Source organism: Petromyzon marinus, chromosome 52, assembly GCF_048934315.1.
Source record: "Petromyzon marinus isolate PM22_M1 ecotype Great Lakes invasive population chromosome 52, UKy_Petmar_22M1.pri1.0, whole genome shotgun sequence".
Taxonomy (NCBI): Eukaryota; Metazoa; Chordata; class Hyperoartia; order Petromyzontiformes; family Petromyzontidae; genus Petromyzon; species Petromyzon marinus.
In genome coordinates this window covers 7,356,661-7,374,775 of record NC_133718.1, presented here as the reverse complement: position 1 = coordinate 7,374,775, position 18,115 = coordinate 7,356,661, and the positions used below count along the sequence as shown (strand labels likewise).

At 46.4% G+C, this 18,115-nt stretch overlaps 1 protein-coding gene across 1 annotated transcript; it reads left to right on the top strand.

Annotated features, from left to right (window-relative positions):
• Window positions 1–1,243: 1,243 nt before the first annotated feature.
• Window positions 1,244–17,905, top strand: KRTCAP2 (keratinocyte associated protein 2). The gene is made up of 5 exons (XM_032973686.2): window positions 1,244–1,382; window positions 8,292–8,446; window positions 14,315–14,378; window positions 15,416–15,482; window positions 17,746–17,905. Exons 1-5 carry the CDS (start codon window positions 1,379–1,381, stop codon window positions 17,858–17,860), a joined length of 405 nt encoding a protein of 134 aa, XP_032829577.1. The 5' UTR covers window positions 1,244–1,378; the 3' UTR covers window positions 17,861–17,905.
• Window positions 17,906–18,115: the final 210 nt, after the last annotated feature.

Here is an 18,115-nt window from a genome sequence, read left to right as displayed (position 1 = left end):
GGATTGAGTTAATGAAATGTTTGACCAAATATAACAGGCACATTTTTAAGTTGATAATTTTGTATGGCCCGCGAATGATGTTATAAATATCCAAATGGCCCTTGGCAGAAAAAAGGTTCCCCACCCCTGGTGTAGACCAATCCGTCTCAAAGACAATGCATATACAGGGTACTTAAAAAAAACTGTTAACACTTAAATGGGACTATGGTTTTTAATGGGAAAAGAACGGATAATGAATACACTGTAACATGATAACAAATGTAATTTTGATTTAAAGCTTTCGTGACTGCAGTAATTCATATTCTATATTTACCTCGCCCTGGTATTATTTAGGGGTTTGCATGTTCTCTCTTTCCGTGGTCGTGTGGATTATATATATTATATATATATTTTATTGTTTCCCTTCAACGTGACTTTACCGAAAGAGCTAAAAACAAATGTAATGTTTATAGCTTCAAAAAGTGTCTCCACTTGTTCGCCATCATTGTTAACACATTGCCTGGAATCTTCTCCAGGTAGACTCCAGAGCCTGGAGGCACGACATTTATTGTGGTATTGTTGCAAATTCTCAGAAGTGTTAAAACATTTTTGAAACACCCTGTACATTACCAGAGCATGATTTTGTTTGAATGTTCCCCACAGGTACGTGTGGTTCATGCAGGCATGATTCCTTACAAAAGGTTTTTGTTTGGTGTTTGAATATCTCAACACCTCCTGTTTCTTTGCCAGAAAGGGTACAAACTTATTCTTTATTTTTGTCATACTTTGAAACTGGCAAAAAAAGGTCCCATGTTCAGTCAGTGGGCCCTTAGGGGTCGTCCATAAATGACGTCACGCACCTAGGGGGGGGGGGTTAGACATTTTTGACGATGTGTGACGATGGGGGGGGGGGGGGTTGAGAAATGTGACGTCACATCAAAATGCGCAACTCTAAATAAATATAGACAACACGTTCTACTTAATTAAAGACTTTTTAATGTTTTCTCTTACAACATCAGAGTGCAGCGCCACATTAAATACGCACTACAATGAAAATAGCTTAAAGCGATTTGAAGCATGTTTTATATTTTTTTGGGGGGGTGGGTGGGCAGAGCTTTGTGACGTCATATTTGAAGGGGGGTCTGACTGGTATAAAATAAAATAGTATTGGGAGGGTGCGGGTTGTGACGTCATCGCGCGAGCCACGTCGCAGCAGCAGCAACAACGAAAAAAAAACCACGACGACGTCACCTCTCAGTGCGAACTTTTAAACCAACCGCCGTGACGTCATCCGGCGCGCGCGGCACGTGACCGCTGCTTCCTTCCTATCTCCCTCCTCCTCCTCATCCTCCGTTCCATTCAACTGAGGCCTCTTGTGCTGTTAAAACTCGCAACGACCATGGGTAACTATCCTTGTGGAACACTCGCCTCGCTACCGCCGCCGCCGCCGTTTGTTGTTGTTGTTGTTTTAATGACGAGGAGCGAAGTTGTCTTGATTATGATCCTGGGTTGTCAAGGTGGGTGGTGGGGTGGATGGCCTCTCCCCGCACCTCCGTTCGACTTCTCCCCCGCCGACGTTGACGTGGCAACTGAGGCTCGAAACGTCCGCAACGAGTCGGGGTTTTTTCGTTCGCGCGTCCGATCGTGGCGTGTCGTGGTGTTGTTCTTCTTCTTCTTCGTCGTTAACCCTCTTTACGCGGCGCATTTCGCTGACCGGCAAAAACGAGCATTCGTCGGTCAAAGAAGAATCGTCGGTGCGTTTCGCTTTCAAATGTCGGGAGTGGAGTGTGGGAGTGGGGAGTGGGGGGCGGGAGGTGTTTTTTTTTTGCCCGTGCCAACGGGATGGGAATGCCTCCCCTCCCTCCCACCTTGGGGGATTTTGTCGACTCGTGAAATGTCACACAAATACGTCGAGTTGATTTAATCTAGACTGCAGGTGACTTTCCTATGATCTAACACTTGTTACTGCCACCGTTAAAATGATCAGGCCAAGGTCGGAGCCAATGGAGTCAACATTGGTGGTGGTGGGGGTACAAATCTTCCAGGGGTCTGGGCCCCCCCCCCTCCGGCCCCCCCCCTCCAGGAAAAAAAATCTAAATTTGAAAATTAATTTCCTGTCTAAAATATATATAAAAAATTCATCAACACATAGGATTGACTTTTTATTTATTTTTAACAATAATGTCTAATAGTGTATATTGTATTACATTGCTCTGTTTTTTTCTTTTTTTTACCTTTTCTTGTTTCATTGTATGTAATGGCAAAGATTAGGGATTTATAAAGTACAACCATAACCACAATCATATAGAGTAAACATAAATCTTTTTTTATAGAAATATATTGGGGGGGGGGGGGGGGGGTGGCTACATTTTGAGCATATTTGAATATTGGAGGGGATGTGTCCCAATATATAGTTCATGATTACGGCCTTGGATCAGGCCATGGTCAATCAACTGCTGGATGAAGTGCCTCCCCCACATCGTGCGGGTCGTGGAGAAGATTGTAACACATACTCTTTGGTTCTTTCGGTAAAGTCACGTAGGTAGAAAAATAAAATAAATAATATATCACGACTTTTCGATCGCAACACAAGATTGTAACCATACATCCCCACGCTGGGCAGTGCGTGGTTTGTGAATGTTGGCTGAGGAGGCGCCAAGACTGAGCGTGATGCCACTTGCCACTGATGTTAGCCGTGGCCGGGACGAGAACGCTGGAGAGATGGGTTATATCGGATGACTTCTAGAGCGCATGTCATATATCCTTTATTTAAAACAGAGGTTTTCGATTGGGGTACATTCTCTATTAAAGTCCTTTATTTTGACCAGGTGAGGTATGGTCAGATAACCCCACAGCCATCAGAGTATCGAGACCTGCGTGTACATTCATACACTTTTTGATCAGACTAACAGCCAGGTGGCCTTGTGATTAGAGCACCCACAATCCATTTGGGAGTTGGCTCAGACAATCCCTCGATGGTTGATAAAGTTCGTGCTATTTTGTGAAAAAGTCAGTAGTGGTCTTCTTATGAAGTGAGTGGCAGCTACCATGGCAATGTGGAATTTTCAAAGTGGTTCATGGCCGCAGGTGGAAAATAACCACCACCCGTTGCTCAGTTCAACAAGGAGACACTTTAACTCGACTTATTCCCCATCATACTTTCAGGGTCGATAACATAAGTACCACGTTGTGGCAAGTCAAGAGTTGTGCTATGGATATGCTCTCTCCAGTCATATAATGTGAAATGTCCACTGGTCCGCCAGTGAAGATGATTGCTACCCATGCATCAATCGATTAAAGTATATTTGTACGTTCAAGTTGAATGCATAGAATTGTGTGTGTGTGAGAGTATTGGTTATTTTGGGTTCAGTATGTAATTGTTTTAACCCATACAAACACTTAGAGAGCACTACAAAGTGCCATGGTGAAAACAAACGTCCTAAATTTAATTGAGATTCAGAAAAACGATCAAATATAGGCCAAGTAGGGAACACTGTCGTTTAATCATACAGAATAGTTCCTCAACTGGTGAAGGCATCGAGTTGCCCACTGAGCTATGGCCTGCTGAAACGTAGAGATAGGCTATTGGGATCAGACAGGACAGACTGGACCCATTTTTGGTGACATACAGATGTCATGACGTCACAACACCGCGTGATGTTGCATTGACGTCATGTGACCCACAAGCGCACGCTAGTCTTATTTTATGGCCTGCCAGAAAATACTGTTTAAAAGCCTTTTGACATAGTATTCTGCATTTTACTTTGATTGCTGCTTGCAATTCATGTTTGCACCTATTCTCTTAGTTTGTCTTTGGCCTTCATATGTTACCCTGGGTCTTAACTATTTTAGCTTTATGAATAGCCAAGCAGTTTGCTTGTAATCATCAATATGATTTCCAAATTCCTCTGCTAATTTATACGTGTATTTACCCAAAATGTGCCTTACTCCTAAAGTGTTTGTTAAACTTGTGAGGTCAGTTTGTGCTGTGTAGGAACCTAAATTCCAAATTAGAAAGTACAAGAGGATTCTGTAAAGCTGTCCCCACATAATTAGCTTCTCAGTTCTCTCGTGTGGTAGCGATAATTATTCAAATAGGTCATACGCATTAGTCATTGGCTAGCCACTGCAGGATAAATCCCCCCTTATGCCATCACCATTCCTCATGGCCATTATGCCACTGGCACATGAATAGATCTCATCGCTTCATCTGCGCAATCACCCTCTGACGCATTCCCTTCATTTGCTACTGTTCTGTTACCGTTCATGTTCATTGGCCAAATTTCGTTTTCACGTTGTGTCTTGCCTAAGCCCACTTAACAGTTAATATGATGTCTCTGCTTGGCATTTGGCTTCCTAATTCATATGCACCTCTTTTCTGTTTTTTCACTGCAATTCTGAACATGCTTCTATTAAAATCACGATGCTTCTATTCAAACCTTTTCAGTTTTTCTATTTGCTTTTGCCTCCCCGCCTAATTTGAGTAAAATAAAGCATATTCTTGGTTCTTTCGGTAAAGTCATGTAGAAGGGAAACAATAAAATAATAAAAATATAAAACAATAAAATTATCACGACGTTTCGACTGCAACACAAGCAATCGTCATCAGGTGTGGTTTTCACACCTGATGATGATTGCTTGTGTTGCAATCATCATCAGGTGTTTCCCTTCTACGTGACTTTACCGAAAGAACCAAGAATATGAATCCCTGCAGTCACGAAAGCTTTAAATCAAAATTGAAAATAGGGCACTTTAATTAATCTCGTGTTTGCTGCCCGAAAATGTTTGTGTGTTCAGTCGCGAGGTCAGCAGAGAGCTTTCAAAGCGGCGGTAGCAGCAGCGGTGACGACTGCACCGTGCTTAAAATAAGTGGGGTCAAGGGAGACGCTTTGTCACATCTCCATTCACGCATAGAAGTACTCTCGGTCCCCAAAAAATGATATGTTTCATTGAATTGAAAAAAATCAATGTCACTCAATTGTGTGCAGTGGGCCCCGTGTGTGTGATGTACATTCTCACATTGAATAGATCCCGGCGAAGAATTAATGGTTGAATGGAAGTGGTTCATTTTCGGTGGCTGCTGCTGCTATTGCTTCTGCTGCTTTTGAGTTGCACACTGCTGCAGAATTATAATTGTTTTCAACCGACCAGCTCATTCATTGTTGTTAGTAATTAGCCTTGCATGGGTGTAAAAATGGTTATACAAATGGTCATGCTATTATTCAGTGGAAGCGTAGATGGCCTTTATAACCAGGTAAGAGCCCATTGAATCGATAGTTCTGTTGATCATTCCCCAGTGGAGACCTGTGTTAAATGAAGTTGAACAAAACAGCAAATGCCATTGTGTAAACAAAAAAAACCACGAAGAATAAAAATAGATATTGAATAATAGATCATACAATATGCAATCGTGAAATGTATATAATAAGCATTTGAAAAAATATATTTACATTATTCATGTGCATTAGTTGGGTCGATGACCAAATCACCTGGAATTCACCTGATCCCTTCAGATCCTGGAAGCTAAGCAGTGTTGACCCTGGGTAGTGCTTGGATGGGTAACCACGATGCACTACATGTTTTGGGACAGCAGAGGCCATTGCAGCATCAGTAAGACTCATTTTGAGATGCTGCTTTCCCACCACAGGATTGTGGAATCTTGATCCGTGTATGAAAACCTATAATAGAGATGAACACCAACCCACGCTCATTTGAGCACGGAGGCAATTTGGCACGATGTCGATTCACTCGATTAAAACAAAATCTTAAAATTTTCACATTTGAGACTGGGGCAGCAAACGTGGCATACAATGGCCTACTCGTGTGAATGTCCTCATGAGGGGTTTTTCTTTTATCGCCCCCCAACAACATAGTATGTGGTTGTTCGGGGGCGCCTGCGGTGCCACCGGACAACCACTGCCTGCGGCGGCCCCCAACAGACTGGTCAAGTAAATCATTACGATCCACGCGCACAGCGTGCGGTGGGCCTTCATCCAGCAGCGGATTTAAGCACCAAAAATAACTACAGTACTAATGTAATTAGAACCGTGTGTATATGTCCGTACGTAATAGATGTGTGTGTAGTGCACGTGTGTTTTACCGTCAAAATTATTATTGAAAATTATTATCGTCACCACCTGCTTGAGTAATTCCATGCAGCAGTGAACAGGCACTGACAGCGAAACAATAACATGAAATATGGCTCCATTGTAACAACGCTTACTACAAGGCTTTGGCCAGCTACCATAGATACAGTTATCAGATGCCTCCCAATACATCACAAACATAATGGACTTAAGCTTTGGCATTGTCTGAAACTAAGTTGGTGTTTCTATTTAGACGCAGGTAATAGCCCAAAGGAATAAAGTCTGTTTCATTTTGTAAGGAAGTCAGACTCATAGGTTTGATTTCAGCTGCTGAGGCCCCATGGAAATAAGCAGCTAAGCAACAAGGATGACCACAGCCCAAGACCGTCGACAGTTATTTTATAACCAGAGGAAAAACTAAAAGTATTCACACACAACTCACACCAAAAACTTACTGCAAACAGGATACACAAGAAATATTGCTTAAAAACAAATATAAAAGTCGAAAAATCCCGTCAGTTGTGTAAATACACCACCCAGCCTCGGACATGATGCTATCACATAGTTGCAGCATATTCGGTTGTGGCAGAAGCAAATCTGCTTCATGGTCTTAAAACAAACTTAGCCAAGGTACATTTGGAATTGTAAATATGGAAATTAAGTATAAAATGATATATGACATGAAACGTGACGGAACTTACTGCACACCGGATAAACAGCGGATGATGGATCACATTATTCAATGGACACAAGAGGGTACACTTTATATACACCATAAACATTACGGAAGCTAAGTTGTATTATTCACATTTGTGGCAGAGGTCATCCTGCAGCATGGCCTTCAACCATGCATAAGAAGGGACATTTTAAATATTAAAATTGGTTATGAGGACATTCTAAAATGTGACTGCTGTGAAAGACAGAGCACTGGAACCAGCCTGAGTTCACAATCTAGACATGGCCATAGAGCACTTAGGATGTGCCCCCCGTAAGGTTTCTTGAACTTCCTGTTGGGTGGACAATGTACGTTAAATGGTGAGCTGATTTGGATTCAAGAACTTTGAAGATCGTCGGCCCGCGTACATCTCTGCGTAACTCCAGGGAGGTTAGGTTATTCTTAGAGTAAAGCTCACAGTGCGGAGTTCTCTATAATGAAACATAGTTATCTGGCACTCACAGTTGAGAGGTTGTTAAGTGCAGACAATATTCAGAGCATAACTGAGCGGTTCACCTCGCAAAGGCCTAACAGAAATAGTAGAGGAAGTATCCCTCGCTCAGCAATGCCCCCCCACTCCTTCCCCCACCATTCCCATCTACCCACCCTTGGGTGCCCCCCCTTGTGCATGCCAATCCTCCAGGCATCCCCCATCCTCCTGTAGTCCCCCCCCCCCACCCTATAAAGTTTAACAAAAATCTTCCAGGTAAGACCCACCACGCTGTATAGCTCTTTTTCAGAAGCGACCTGTCATGCACAAATGATCACTCAACAAAGTGGCTTATCATCATGTGGAAATGTATAGCAGCCAAATACTTTAAACGCACGTTGATTCTAAACGTGGAGGGGAAAAAACGGAGGCCCCGTAAAAAAAAAAAAAACCCACACGCCCGCAGGAGAGAGAGAGAGACACGGAAATTCCAAATATACAGCAGCAGGCGTCACTGTCGGGATCGAATCCACGACCTCCTGCATACCAGGCGAGGGAGATAACATCTCGCCACCGTGGCACCCGCACCGCCTCCCCAAGCGCATCATTGCCAGTGGGGCGTGGCCCCTCGTGCCAGGCACCCTGCATTGTGGCCCCCCCCACCCCTCCCCCACCCTATGCTGGGCTCCTTTCCCCTGATATCACTCACTGGACGTGAAGCAATGGGGAGGGAGCCAATGAGAACACTGGGGGATGATCGACGGCACCACGGCGAATGTGTATCTATTTATATAGATGTACTGCTGTGGAAAAGCCACAGGACTCGTCCTGTGTGACGACTGGCTCACCTGTTCCATCCGCCCATCCAGTATTCATATATACATAAGATGCACCGCCTTTTTGAGAAACATCAGCAAGCTTTCGATTAACGCGAGGTGACGCGCTTTAGCAATGATACTGCTCGTCGCCCCAAATGCGGCACAAGCACCGTGGTGACGTCACCGCGACTTGGCGGCAGTCGTCGTGTGCGAATTAACGTGCGTATATGTATTTGGTGATGTATTTCTGCGTGTGTATGTAGCCGTGAGCCCAGCGGTGTCATTCCTGCTGTCGTCGCTGCTGTCCCTGCTGCTGTTTGCCGGCATGCAAATGTACAGCCGGCAGCTGGCGGGGGGCGAGTGGCTCACCATCTTCGGAGGATTCCTGGGATCCGTGCTCTTCCTCTTCTCCCTCACCGTATCCTTGGAGGCAGAGCCCGGCATGGCTGCCCTTCCCCCCCCCCCCCAGTCGAGAGCAGCCGGGCGATCGTGCGTCTGGCATTCTGGCTTTTTGCATCACTGAGCCAACCGCAGCCCCTCCCCCCCCCCCCCCGGGTTGTATTCTAATCGACGAGGATTCCACCTTTAACTCTTGAGGCCCTTAGCTGTGCATTAATTCAGGATGGGCAGGATTCAAGCTTTTCTCGTTTAGATCAATGTTCGTGGATTTATTAACAAATATGTTAATCCACGTCGGTGCAAACGGAAACAAACAAAAAGCAGCAATGCATCCGTGTGAATCCGGCGCTTGTATCATGAGAATAGTTCAACTTCAATCGGTGATTGTCACATCTGTGGTGGTGGCGGCAGCCTGAGACTGTTTTACTCTGTTTGCACTTGTGATAATGTAGTTGGAGCACTCGATTCGCAATCTTCTCTCCATTGTTGATGAAACGACGATTGCCTTGATGGAAACACAACTGTTGTTGTTCTGTGGATAGAACAAAAACACCCGCCATACTAACGTGGAATGTATGCCACTGGCTCAGTGCAGCTCATGGAGATGATCGCTACTTGATAATGAAACTAAACTCAACATTTTTTTTATATTTTACCAGGTAAGCACCACTGAGCTATAGCTATTTTTCAGAAGTGACCTGGCCACAAATGATAGCTCAACGAAGTGGCCTATCATGTGGAAATTTAGAGCAGCCAAATACTCTACGTATATATTTCTCAATGTGGAGGGGAAAATCAGAGGACCAGCAGAAAAATGCACACTCATTAGAGTGGAGTGACATTTTAACTTGTGGTAAAAAATAATCCTTCACATAATGATGTCTTTCTCCTCTAAAATGAGCAATGCACATTCCCAATGTTTCATTGGATGTTGAGCATTTAGACCTGTAATTTGATGTAAAAAAGTAATGATGCCGATGATAACAATGAAGGTAATGATAATAGATTTATCCATATTGTCAAATACCGTGAGTTGAAAAAAATGAGCGGCTCCGGTTACTAATTACCCCATTGAGGAATGTCTCTGCTCTCGTTATCATCACGAGATGTAACTTGATTCCGCTTCAAAGCCCGCAGTATCACGTGGGTACAAAAAAATGCTGATTCAGCACTACATGCATCTCTGGCTTAAAACACAATTTTTCAATTTTCGTTTATTGATGTATTGGGTGCAACGGCATACACTTAATCTGTGATTCGGGGGCAAGGTTGATGGATCACACCAAAACACAGCCTGCAGGGCAAAGAGAAGGCAGTATCAGCGAGTAGGTTTGTGAACTATTTGTGGAAATTGAAGCGTGCTGTCCCCCGTTCTATGCGTGGGGTTTCTCTTATTCTGATCTGGAGCTCTGCCTTCACGGTGGCTCCTTGCCTGCCATCCTCGCCATCCTCGCCATCCTCTGTTATCTGCCTTCCTCTTTTCCACAAATGCCCTTTCAGCTCCTCAAACATTCCAAGCCTCCGGCTTCATTCTTTCCCTTAAATTCTTCTGTCTATGATGTAGGTTTTCTGTACTCTCCTCCCATTTTCTCACACCCCACATACTAAAAAGTCAGAAACTAACTGAGCTTTGTGTAAAGTATTGATATGCTTACTTTCATTGATCATGAATTCAGTTTTTTATTTTTATCACCGTCATAATCATCAGAACCGCGTGGCCATTTTTTTTATTTTACTAGTGGAAGAAAAAACCAGAGCCTCTTGGAGAATACCCACTCGCACAAGAGGATAACACCGCCTAAAAATCTGCACAGTCAAATGGACGTGAACTCACTTGCTGGACTGCCAATGGCCTGGCAAGCATGTTTGGGAGTTTCACAACACACAGAGATCACTGCGATCTGCCAATCCCCACCTCCAAAATGCTGGATGGGGTTATATTTTTTTTTAAAGAATCAGAACTACCAACCCGATGCAAACTGGTCCAGTGCTGACCATTCTGGCCACTGTTTGTTTATCCCTCCTGCCGAAATAATAAAAATGTATACAAAAAATGTGTTTTCGGTTTAGCGTAGCCCCATCATTTAGACAGAGTGCTCTTGCCAATAACGTCCTGTAACCCAGCAGCATTTGTTTAACAAGCCTGACTTGCTGATGACACCCCGAATGTCTTGCTTGCCTAAACATATACGTTGCTAGATAATGTTGGTTTGCAGAGCCAACAGGCTGATGTAGTTTTAAAAATAAAAATGTACAATTTGAGACACGGAACAGAGTTACGCTTGCACAAGAATAATGACGAGGTCATGCACACAGCAGGCCAAGTAATAATAAACCGTAGCTACACTTTTATTATTCCGCTCTCGGCTTCTCTCTTGGGCCGCCGCCGCTCTGTATTCGAATGCTTCGGCGCGGAGCCTCCTTTGCCTTTTACTCACCACTGGACCACTTTAATGGAGACCCTGAAAGCGGCCATTTATTTCACCGCAGGCCTTTCCCAGTTTAAAGCCCGAAGCCCCACTTTCTTCCCTGTAATTTGGAAGCAGATGCGTTGCTCGTACGGAGGCGGTGTGCGACGGCGTCGATGCGAGGGGGGGCGCGCAGCTGGTGTTACCTGTGGCGTGAAAAATTGCCTAGACGCTTGTAGGCGGCAGTGGCTTCGCGGTTAGCACGCTCGACCCGAATCCTGTTGCCCGTAGGTTCTACTCCAGCTTGCTGCAGCGCTGTGGAAACATTGGCAATGCAAAAAAGTGTTGTCTTGTCGCAATGGGACACCAGCATAGAGGGAAGCAGTACGATGGGAATCCTGATGAGAGGGCAACAAAGCTGATCATCAATAGATGGCTGCTAAAAATAAGTGAACACTTTGTGATGCGTGTATATCTTTGCCACATGGCGAGAGTGGCTCCAGGCATATAGGAGTATTGCATTTCTACGCACTGGAAATTCTTGTCGGCCCAAATCTTGCATGAGTGGAGAGGTGCTTTGCCTCGGCTTAGCATTGTTCAATATCGCACGGCATCATTAGCTGATGTTTGATCCTCGTCAATGATTTCACGTGCTCTTTAACATCCACTTTGCAGTAGACTGCACGCTTTGGTAATTGCAGCGGCCCGCAGTGTTAAAACATGTTCGCTGAAAGGGGATAATAATGGCTCTTGTTCGGCGCTAATTTTCTTCTGGATTGAGGCCAAGTGGACAGGCACAGGGAATTCTAGTCCCTTGACGTTGAAATAAATCACATTATACCTGGGCAACAAAGGCTACATTGTCCCGTCTGAATGCTTGGCAGCCCGCGGACAGTTAGCGTTCAGTGCGCAGGTACAAGCACGATCGAATCGCCCATGAAATGACAGGGAGAGGTAGCTGCCCCAACAAAAGTTGAATGGTACTGTTGAAAGTAACGTTATTTAAAAAAAAAAGGATTGTCAAGTTTTATTGTCATTGGTTTGCACGTGCCCGAAACAACCTTGTTTTGTTATAAAAACTGAAAAAAATGTCGAAATTTGCAAAAAGGTTTAGATCTGCAGAAAAATTAATGGGAGAACATACCGAGGTAATTGTGCAAAACCCACACTCGAGAGAGGAGAGCGGTTTGCTCCTGACAATGTGGGGATGTGGGCACCACGGTGGTGAGGTGTTAACTACCTCGCCTGGTCTACAGGAAGTCATGGGTTCGATTCCAACCCCTGTCGCCTGTATATTTGGAGTTTTCATGTTCTCCCAGTAGTCACGTGGATTTTTCTCCGGGTCCTCCGGTTTTTCCCCTCATTTAGAATCGACATCGTGCGTTCAGAGTATTCTGGCTGCTCTAAATTTCCACATGATAACAAGCCACTTTGTTGAGCTATCGTTTGTGGCCAGGCCGCTTCGGAAAAATGCGCGTGACCAGCACAGCGCAGACAAAAATAAAAGTGTGCAACTGTGTTGGCTAAACATCGCAGTGCTGAAAACTTACCTGCCTACTACAACGTCACCGCCAAATGCAGAAACTTGACAGGACCCTCCTGGAAAAAAGAGTCTTGAGATTCGGGTGAGACATTTCTCGGTATACAAGCCTCTCAAAAAAGTGTACAGTGATGTTACAGACGCCATTAAACCCTTCGCTTATAACACAGACATTTGGAGCCTTACCGTGTGGAATTAATGCAGATTCTATGGAAACGTAATGCACTCGCCGAACTGATTAATCGAAAGCAGCGATCGACAGAGCAGTTTATTATTTCAGCTGGTCACCATCGCAGCTGTCCCGTGGCCGTAACGTTGTACCGCCGGCGGAACGGCGCGTGTAAATAACGACGGCCTCGTCAAGGTCACTCATCGCTTTCCGCGTCGGGTCACGAACTTTTCAATCGCGCTGCCGGAACGTGCGCGGGGACGGGCGGCTCGGCTGGAGGGATTAGGCCGAGGGGCCGTGACGGCTAGAGGCGGCCCCCCCGTGATTGATGCGTCGCGAGGTGGCGCGCGGCGGCGAGCCCCAGCGAGCGAGCGTGAGCATTCTGCCGCCTGTAATGAACCCTCTTGAGTGATCGTCGGTAATCGCCGCGCTTTGCTCGAGCTGCGAGGTGATCCACGAACGCTGCCGCAGCTGCCTCTGTTATTGTTCATTCATTAGGTTATGAGCTCATCTCTTTCCCCTTAGGCGGAAAAGCTCCCCGTGCTCGGCTGCGAGGCAATGAAGTGTCTGCGTTTTTGCGATTGCGACGGTGCAATTCCATTTGGATTTCACGATGAGTCTTTAAGTGCACTTGTATTTCAAGGTGCTGTGCAATCGGGGGAAAAAGCAACAACGCATCTGATGAAGTAGATAGCGGGCTAATAATGATCTAATGTAAAACGGATTGCTGCGGACTCCGGTACATCTCTTGCTTCAAGAGCTTCAAGCCGTTTTGCGCAAGTGTCGGAACAAGAGAACAAACGGAAGTTTAGACGCATTACTCACGTTGACTTAAGGAAAGTGGGCAGGGCACGTCCGTAGCACGTCCGTAGCTAAAAGGGTTGAAATGGCGACTGGTCGAGGACCAGCAGCAAAGCGGCAGCCAAAGGAGCGAAGGTGCCCCAACAGGAAGCGTGCACTGCAAAGAGGGAGGAATGAAATAAGCCAATGCCGGTACTAGATGGGTTGTTGCATCGCAGGACCTTGATGGATGGCGATGGCTTGGGGAGACCTTCAGAATTAGGTTGATGGCTGATGATTAATTTAACAATGGAATTGTAGGATAGAGTGATAAATCGGTTTTAGTCCAAATTTAAATTGCCTCCCTGTGTGAATGAGCCATGGGGTAGTGCTCACCTCTGTTGGCTGCCCTGAGCGGTGGAAATTCCACATTCCTATGCTCTTGGGCCTTTGTCTTCAAATCAACCCCTGTTTATTTCCAACCAAAGTTGTTCTTATTTTGTTGTGTAGGGGTAGTTGGTGAACACAGCCTGATCACAAATGAGTGAAAAAATAAACTCCATTAAAGTTGGTTTCCCATTGAAGCCTGCGTTTTAAGCTCTGAATGCTACATATTTGGGTTTGATTGAGGGCATAGAAAAAATGTAAAAAAAATGTGCACAACGAAGGCCATTAAAGCGACTCCAGCGGTAGTTCTGTCTTGTCATTCTCGGGGGCAGCACTCCTGGCTGCGCACAGTTGCGATGGAATGGAAATTTCATCTCGCGACACGCTGATGGTGCAATTGGAAGAGAATTTGGGGAAGGGAAATAAAGGAGAAATGGAGCCTTCTGCCAGGTGTTTTGAGCTCCTTGCTGCCACAGCAGACAAAGCATGTGCACGGCACAATAGGGAACGTGACGCGATGATTATTTATGATAAGGGGCTCGAAAAAAAAACACGGTCGTGTTCGAGCGATGAATGTGCTGTTTCCTTAATGCCCTCGCGCAGGCTTTCAACAACCTGGAGAGCATCATCTTTGGCAAGGGATTCCAAGCCAGGATATTTCCAGAGAGTAAGCACCGTTTCCAGAAATAAATTAGAGAGACACGACAATGAGTTGGTCAAGCTCTCCCGGTCAAATTGAGACATCGGCGCTTGTCCCATGTTTACAGCCCTGCACGGCCAGTTGGGGATATTCCACATTCCTATGGCAGTGGTGAGTCTCCCCCATTGGACAGCTGCGGTTGACATTCCCCCGCAAAAGTGGTTGCTCATTGTATTGACCCGGAGGGATGATGGGCTTAGTCAACCCCCCCAATCAGGATGTGAACTCCGCGACCTTCCGATTGCAGGCCGCTCAATCTACCGCCGAGCAGCCTCCTGGCCGGATTAACAAAATCACAAAAGGTACCTTGGTTATAAACCAGGGGAACCTCGGTGGTAAGTGCATGTGTGGCTTCAGTGGAGCATTAAATGGGCAGTGAGAGTTATAGCTATGGTAATCTTTATATGTATATATGTGTATTTAGCGGAGCGGTGGTACGGTGATTAACGCGCTGGCGCTGTGAACCCAGCGACTGGAGTTTAATTCCCAGCCACGGTTAACGTCAGGGGTGAGTGACGTCGGCGCCGTGATATTCGCCGACCATCACAAATTGGCGTGATGAGGTATGGTCGAACAGGTCCCGTGACCAAATGTATGAAAAAAAAATCGATGTAATCTGGCCAAGTGGTGCTGGGGATAGCGCACACTTTCTTCACAGGCATGCATTTGAATCCCAGCCAGCGGTGTAACTCGGCCAATCATCCCTCCACTCTCAAGCAAATTCAATAAGTGGTCATAATATGGGAAGAGTGGCCACTGCCGCAGTAACGTGGAATTTCCACCACAGCCTCGGAGAGTCCTCGGTGGAGGTGAGCTTTACCTGGCATGTGCTCGGTAAGGCAGCAGAAAGCACACTGCCTTTTTTGAGTCCGAATGCCGATTTCACAATGGGATAATTGTAGAAAATGTTCATAAATACAGTCCCAATCTTTGACAAGTGGTGATTGTGTTTAACCCTAAAGCTGACTTTTTCTCAATGGTGTGTGTGTCTGTCTGTGTTGCAGTTGCGCTGTGCCTCCTGCTATCCATGTTTGCCTCTGGGCTCATCCACAGGGTGTGCGTCACCACGTGGTACGTATGTCCATCCCCGCTGCTCCCCAACGGCGGCAGGCTTTGATTAGCTTGTAGTAGGTGGCTACATTGCCCCACCGTGGGGCAGGCTGTGCTTTAGTTGGGGCAGTCAATTCGCAATCGTAATGGTGAACTAAACATCAAGCGGTGGATTGTGGGTATAACCGTGCGAGAGCACGGGTTAAGAACCAATCGCCCCATTCATCATTCACGCTGCCTGTAACCAAGTCGCCTAGAATGCGCCTGATCCCATCAGGCCTTGGAAGCTAAGCAGGTGTGAGCCTGGATAGCACTTTAGTGGGCGACTGCCATGCATGTATTGATGTTGAACCGCTTTCGCACCGGTATGTGGGCAACCGTGCAAATCGGAGGTGCGTAACAGGTGTTATAGGCCGTGGGGCTCGACGGTGGGCCCTCAGAGGGCGGTGGAGCACGACATTGGTGTGCTGTACTTCCGTGTCCCCATGTCGATGCTCCCCCGTGTATCACAGCAAATTGTATAACTGACTGACACTTTAGACAATGAAAGCTCTTGAGAGTGGAGATCACACGTGTCGTCGCAGTGCGTGGCGTGATTTCCATCTTTGACGTTGCAAGTTTGAGGCCACGAGTTGAAATGCATATCGGGGGGTCAACCCTTCCATTCCTCCTTCCAGATTTAATACAAACGGCGCACCACCCTTGTGTGAAAACCAACAGCGGGTTGTCATGTGGTTAGACTGCCCTCCCCTACCCCCTCCAGTGTAATGTGGAATTTCCACCACCGTGGACCCGAGGGCCAACCGATGGAGATGAGCGCCAGACCCCATCGTGCTCGAGCAGAAAGGAAGCCACTTTTGACTTTGACCTGTTCAGCGTGAATGCGTGCGTACAAGCGTGTCTGTGTGTGTTGGTTGGTTTTACGGGGAGCGGCAGTGTAGCGGTCAGCGTTGCTGCACAATGAACCCAGCAACTTGAAACGCGATTCCTGCTCTCGGTCAACACCAGTGACGATTACGCTGTGTAGCAAAAAAATATGTTGTTCCTGTGTAGTAAGTGTTATTGCCTAATTGCTTATGCCTCAGGTACAGAAAATGGCTGTCATTCCCCACAAACTTTGCTTTTGTGACCAGGACAGTGATTTTTTGAAATTGACCTATTTTTAATGAGAAAACGTGGTGTGCATTTGTGTCTTTGACATAAAGTCCTGGTCACAAAAGCAAAGTTTGTGGGCGAATAATAGCCATCTTCTATACTTTTTAGGAATAAGCAATTAAAAAAAGAACACTTAGTACCCAGGATAAAAAAAATTGTGTTACATAGTGTTACCTGAGCCAGTCCTCTGAGCTTCCGCTAGGTCGTCTCAGCCTGTATTGAGTACCGGTATGGTGGTGTGTGAACATCGCCATGGGGGAGACAAAGGCGGCCGGGAATTGTGCTGGCCACCTGACACCCGCGTGTACCGTGCCGACCTTCATGGGTGCTCGCTACAGCACTTGCCCCAGAAATCTGTTGAGGCTATGCAGGGGATCTTTGCCTTTCCGAGTTGGGGTTGGGTATCTACAGTGTGCGTTACGTGCGCGTTTGGTAGACGTGTGCGCATCGTTTTTTTGCGCGGAAAATAATTAACGGCGGGGGGTTTGTAGCAACGTTCTAAGACTACACGTTTTGCAGGTTTAATAACCGTAAAAAAATAAAATGCACGAGCGTTGTTGCGCCGCGAACAGGGAGAGGAATTGGGGCGCTCCGCGCGAGAGAAACGGCGCGGCAAAGTGGAATCGGCCATCGCTGAGAGTCTTATTAAACCAGTCGCTTCCTAGCGTCTGGTTTGCTTGGGCACAAAGCAACCTCCCCCCTCCCCACCACTGCACCTCTCGTGCCGTGCGGCATGAATAGAGAAATATGATAATAATGCAGCTCATTAGGATGAGAGATCGCGGTGCCGTCGCCAAAATGCATTCATCAAGAATTGGCAAGGCCCACAGAAAGTAAATCTCGTCAAGTAGAGGGAGCAGATTATTAGGGGTAGGTATAGTGGGTGGTGGGGGCGGAGTGGGTTGGGAGAGAGGGGATGTGTTCGGGGTCGGGTTCCCAAATGGGACTTGGATTTGCATTATTTTAACCCTTTCCCGTTTCTGAGACGTCTGCAGCTGGGGCGTGGTGTCGGCCACCCTCGTGTGCCGCGCCAGCCTTCGTAGGTGCTCGCTAAGAGCACTTGCTCTTAACAGTCCATCAAAGGCTTATTGCATCGTTGTCTTTGTGTGTGTGTGGTGTGTGAGTGCAGCTTCATATTCTCCCTGGTGGCTCTCTACTACCTGAATAAGATCTCGTCGACCGTATACCAGTCGGTGCCTACCGCGCAAACGGTCGTCAAGCCAGTGAAGAGCAAGAAGAAGTAGAGCTGCCGAGGGCTGGGGAGGGGGGAGACGCGACGCCGACCAGACTTCGTCAACCAAATGTTAGCGGAGAACCAGTGTGACAACAACAATAACAGCTGCTCCACACACGTTCCTCTGTGTGGTCTTATCCGCGTGGGTGCATGCAATTGTGAGCGAGCGAGCGTGCGTGTGCGTGCGTGTGTGTGTCGGGAGTGGGCGTCTTTGTTATGGTAATCACCTTTTCATATTACAGCACTCGAGGATGCGGTTGGGTCG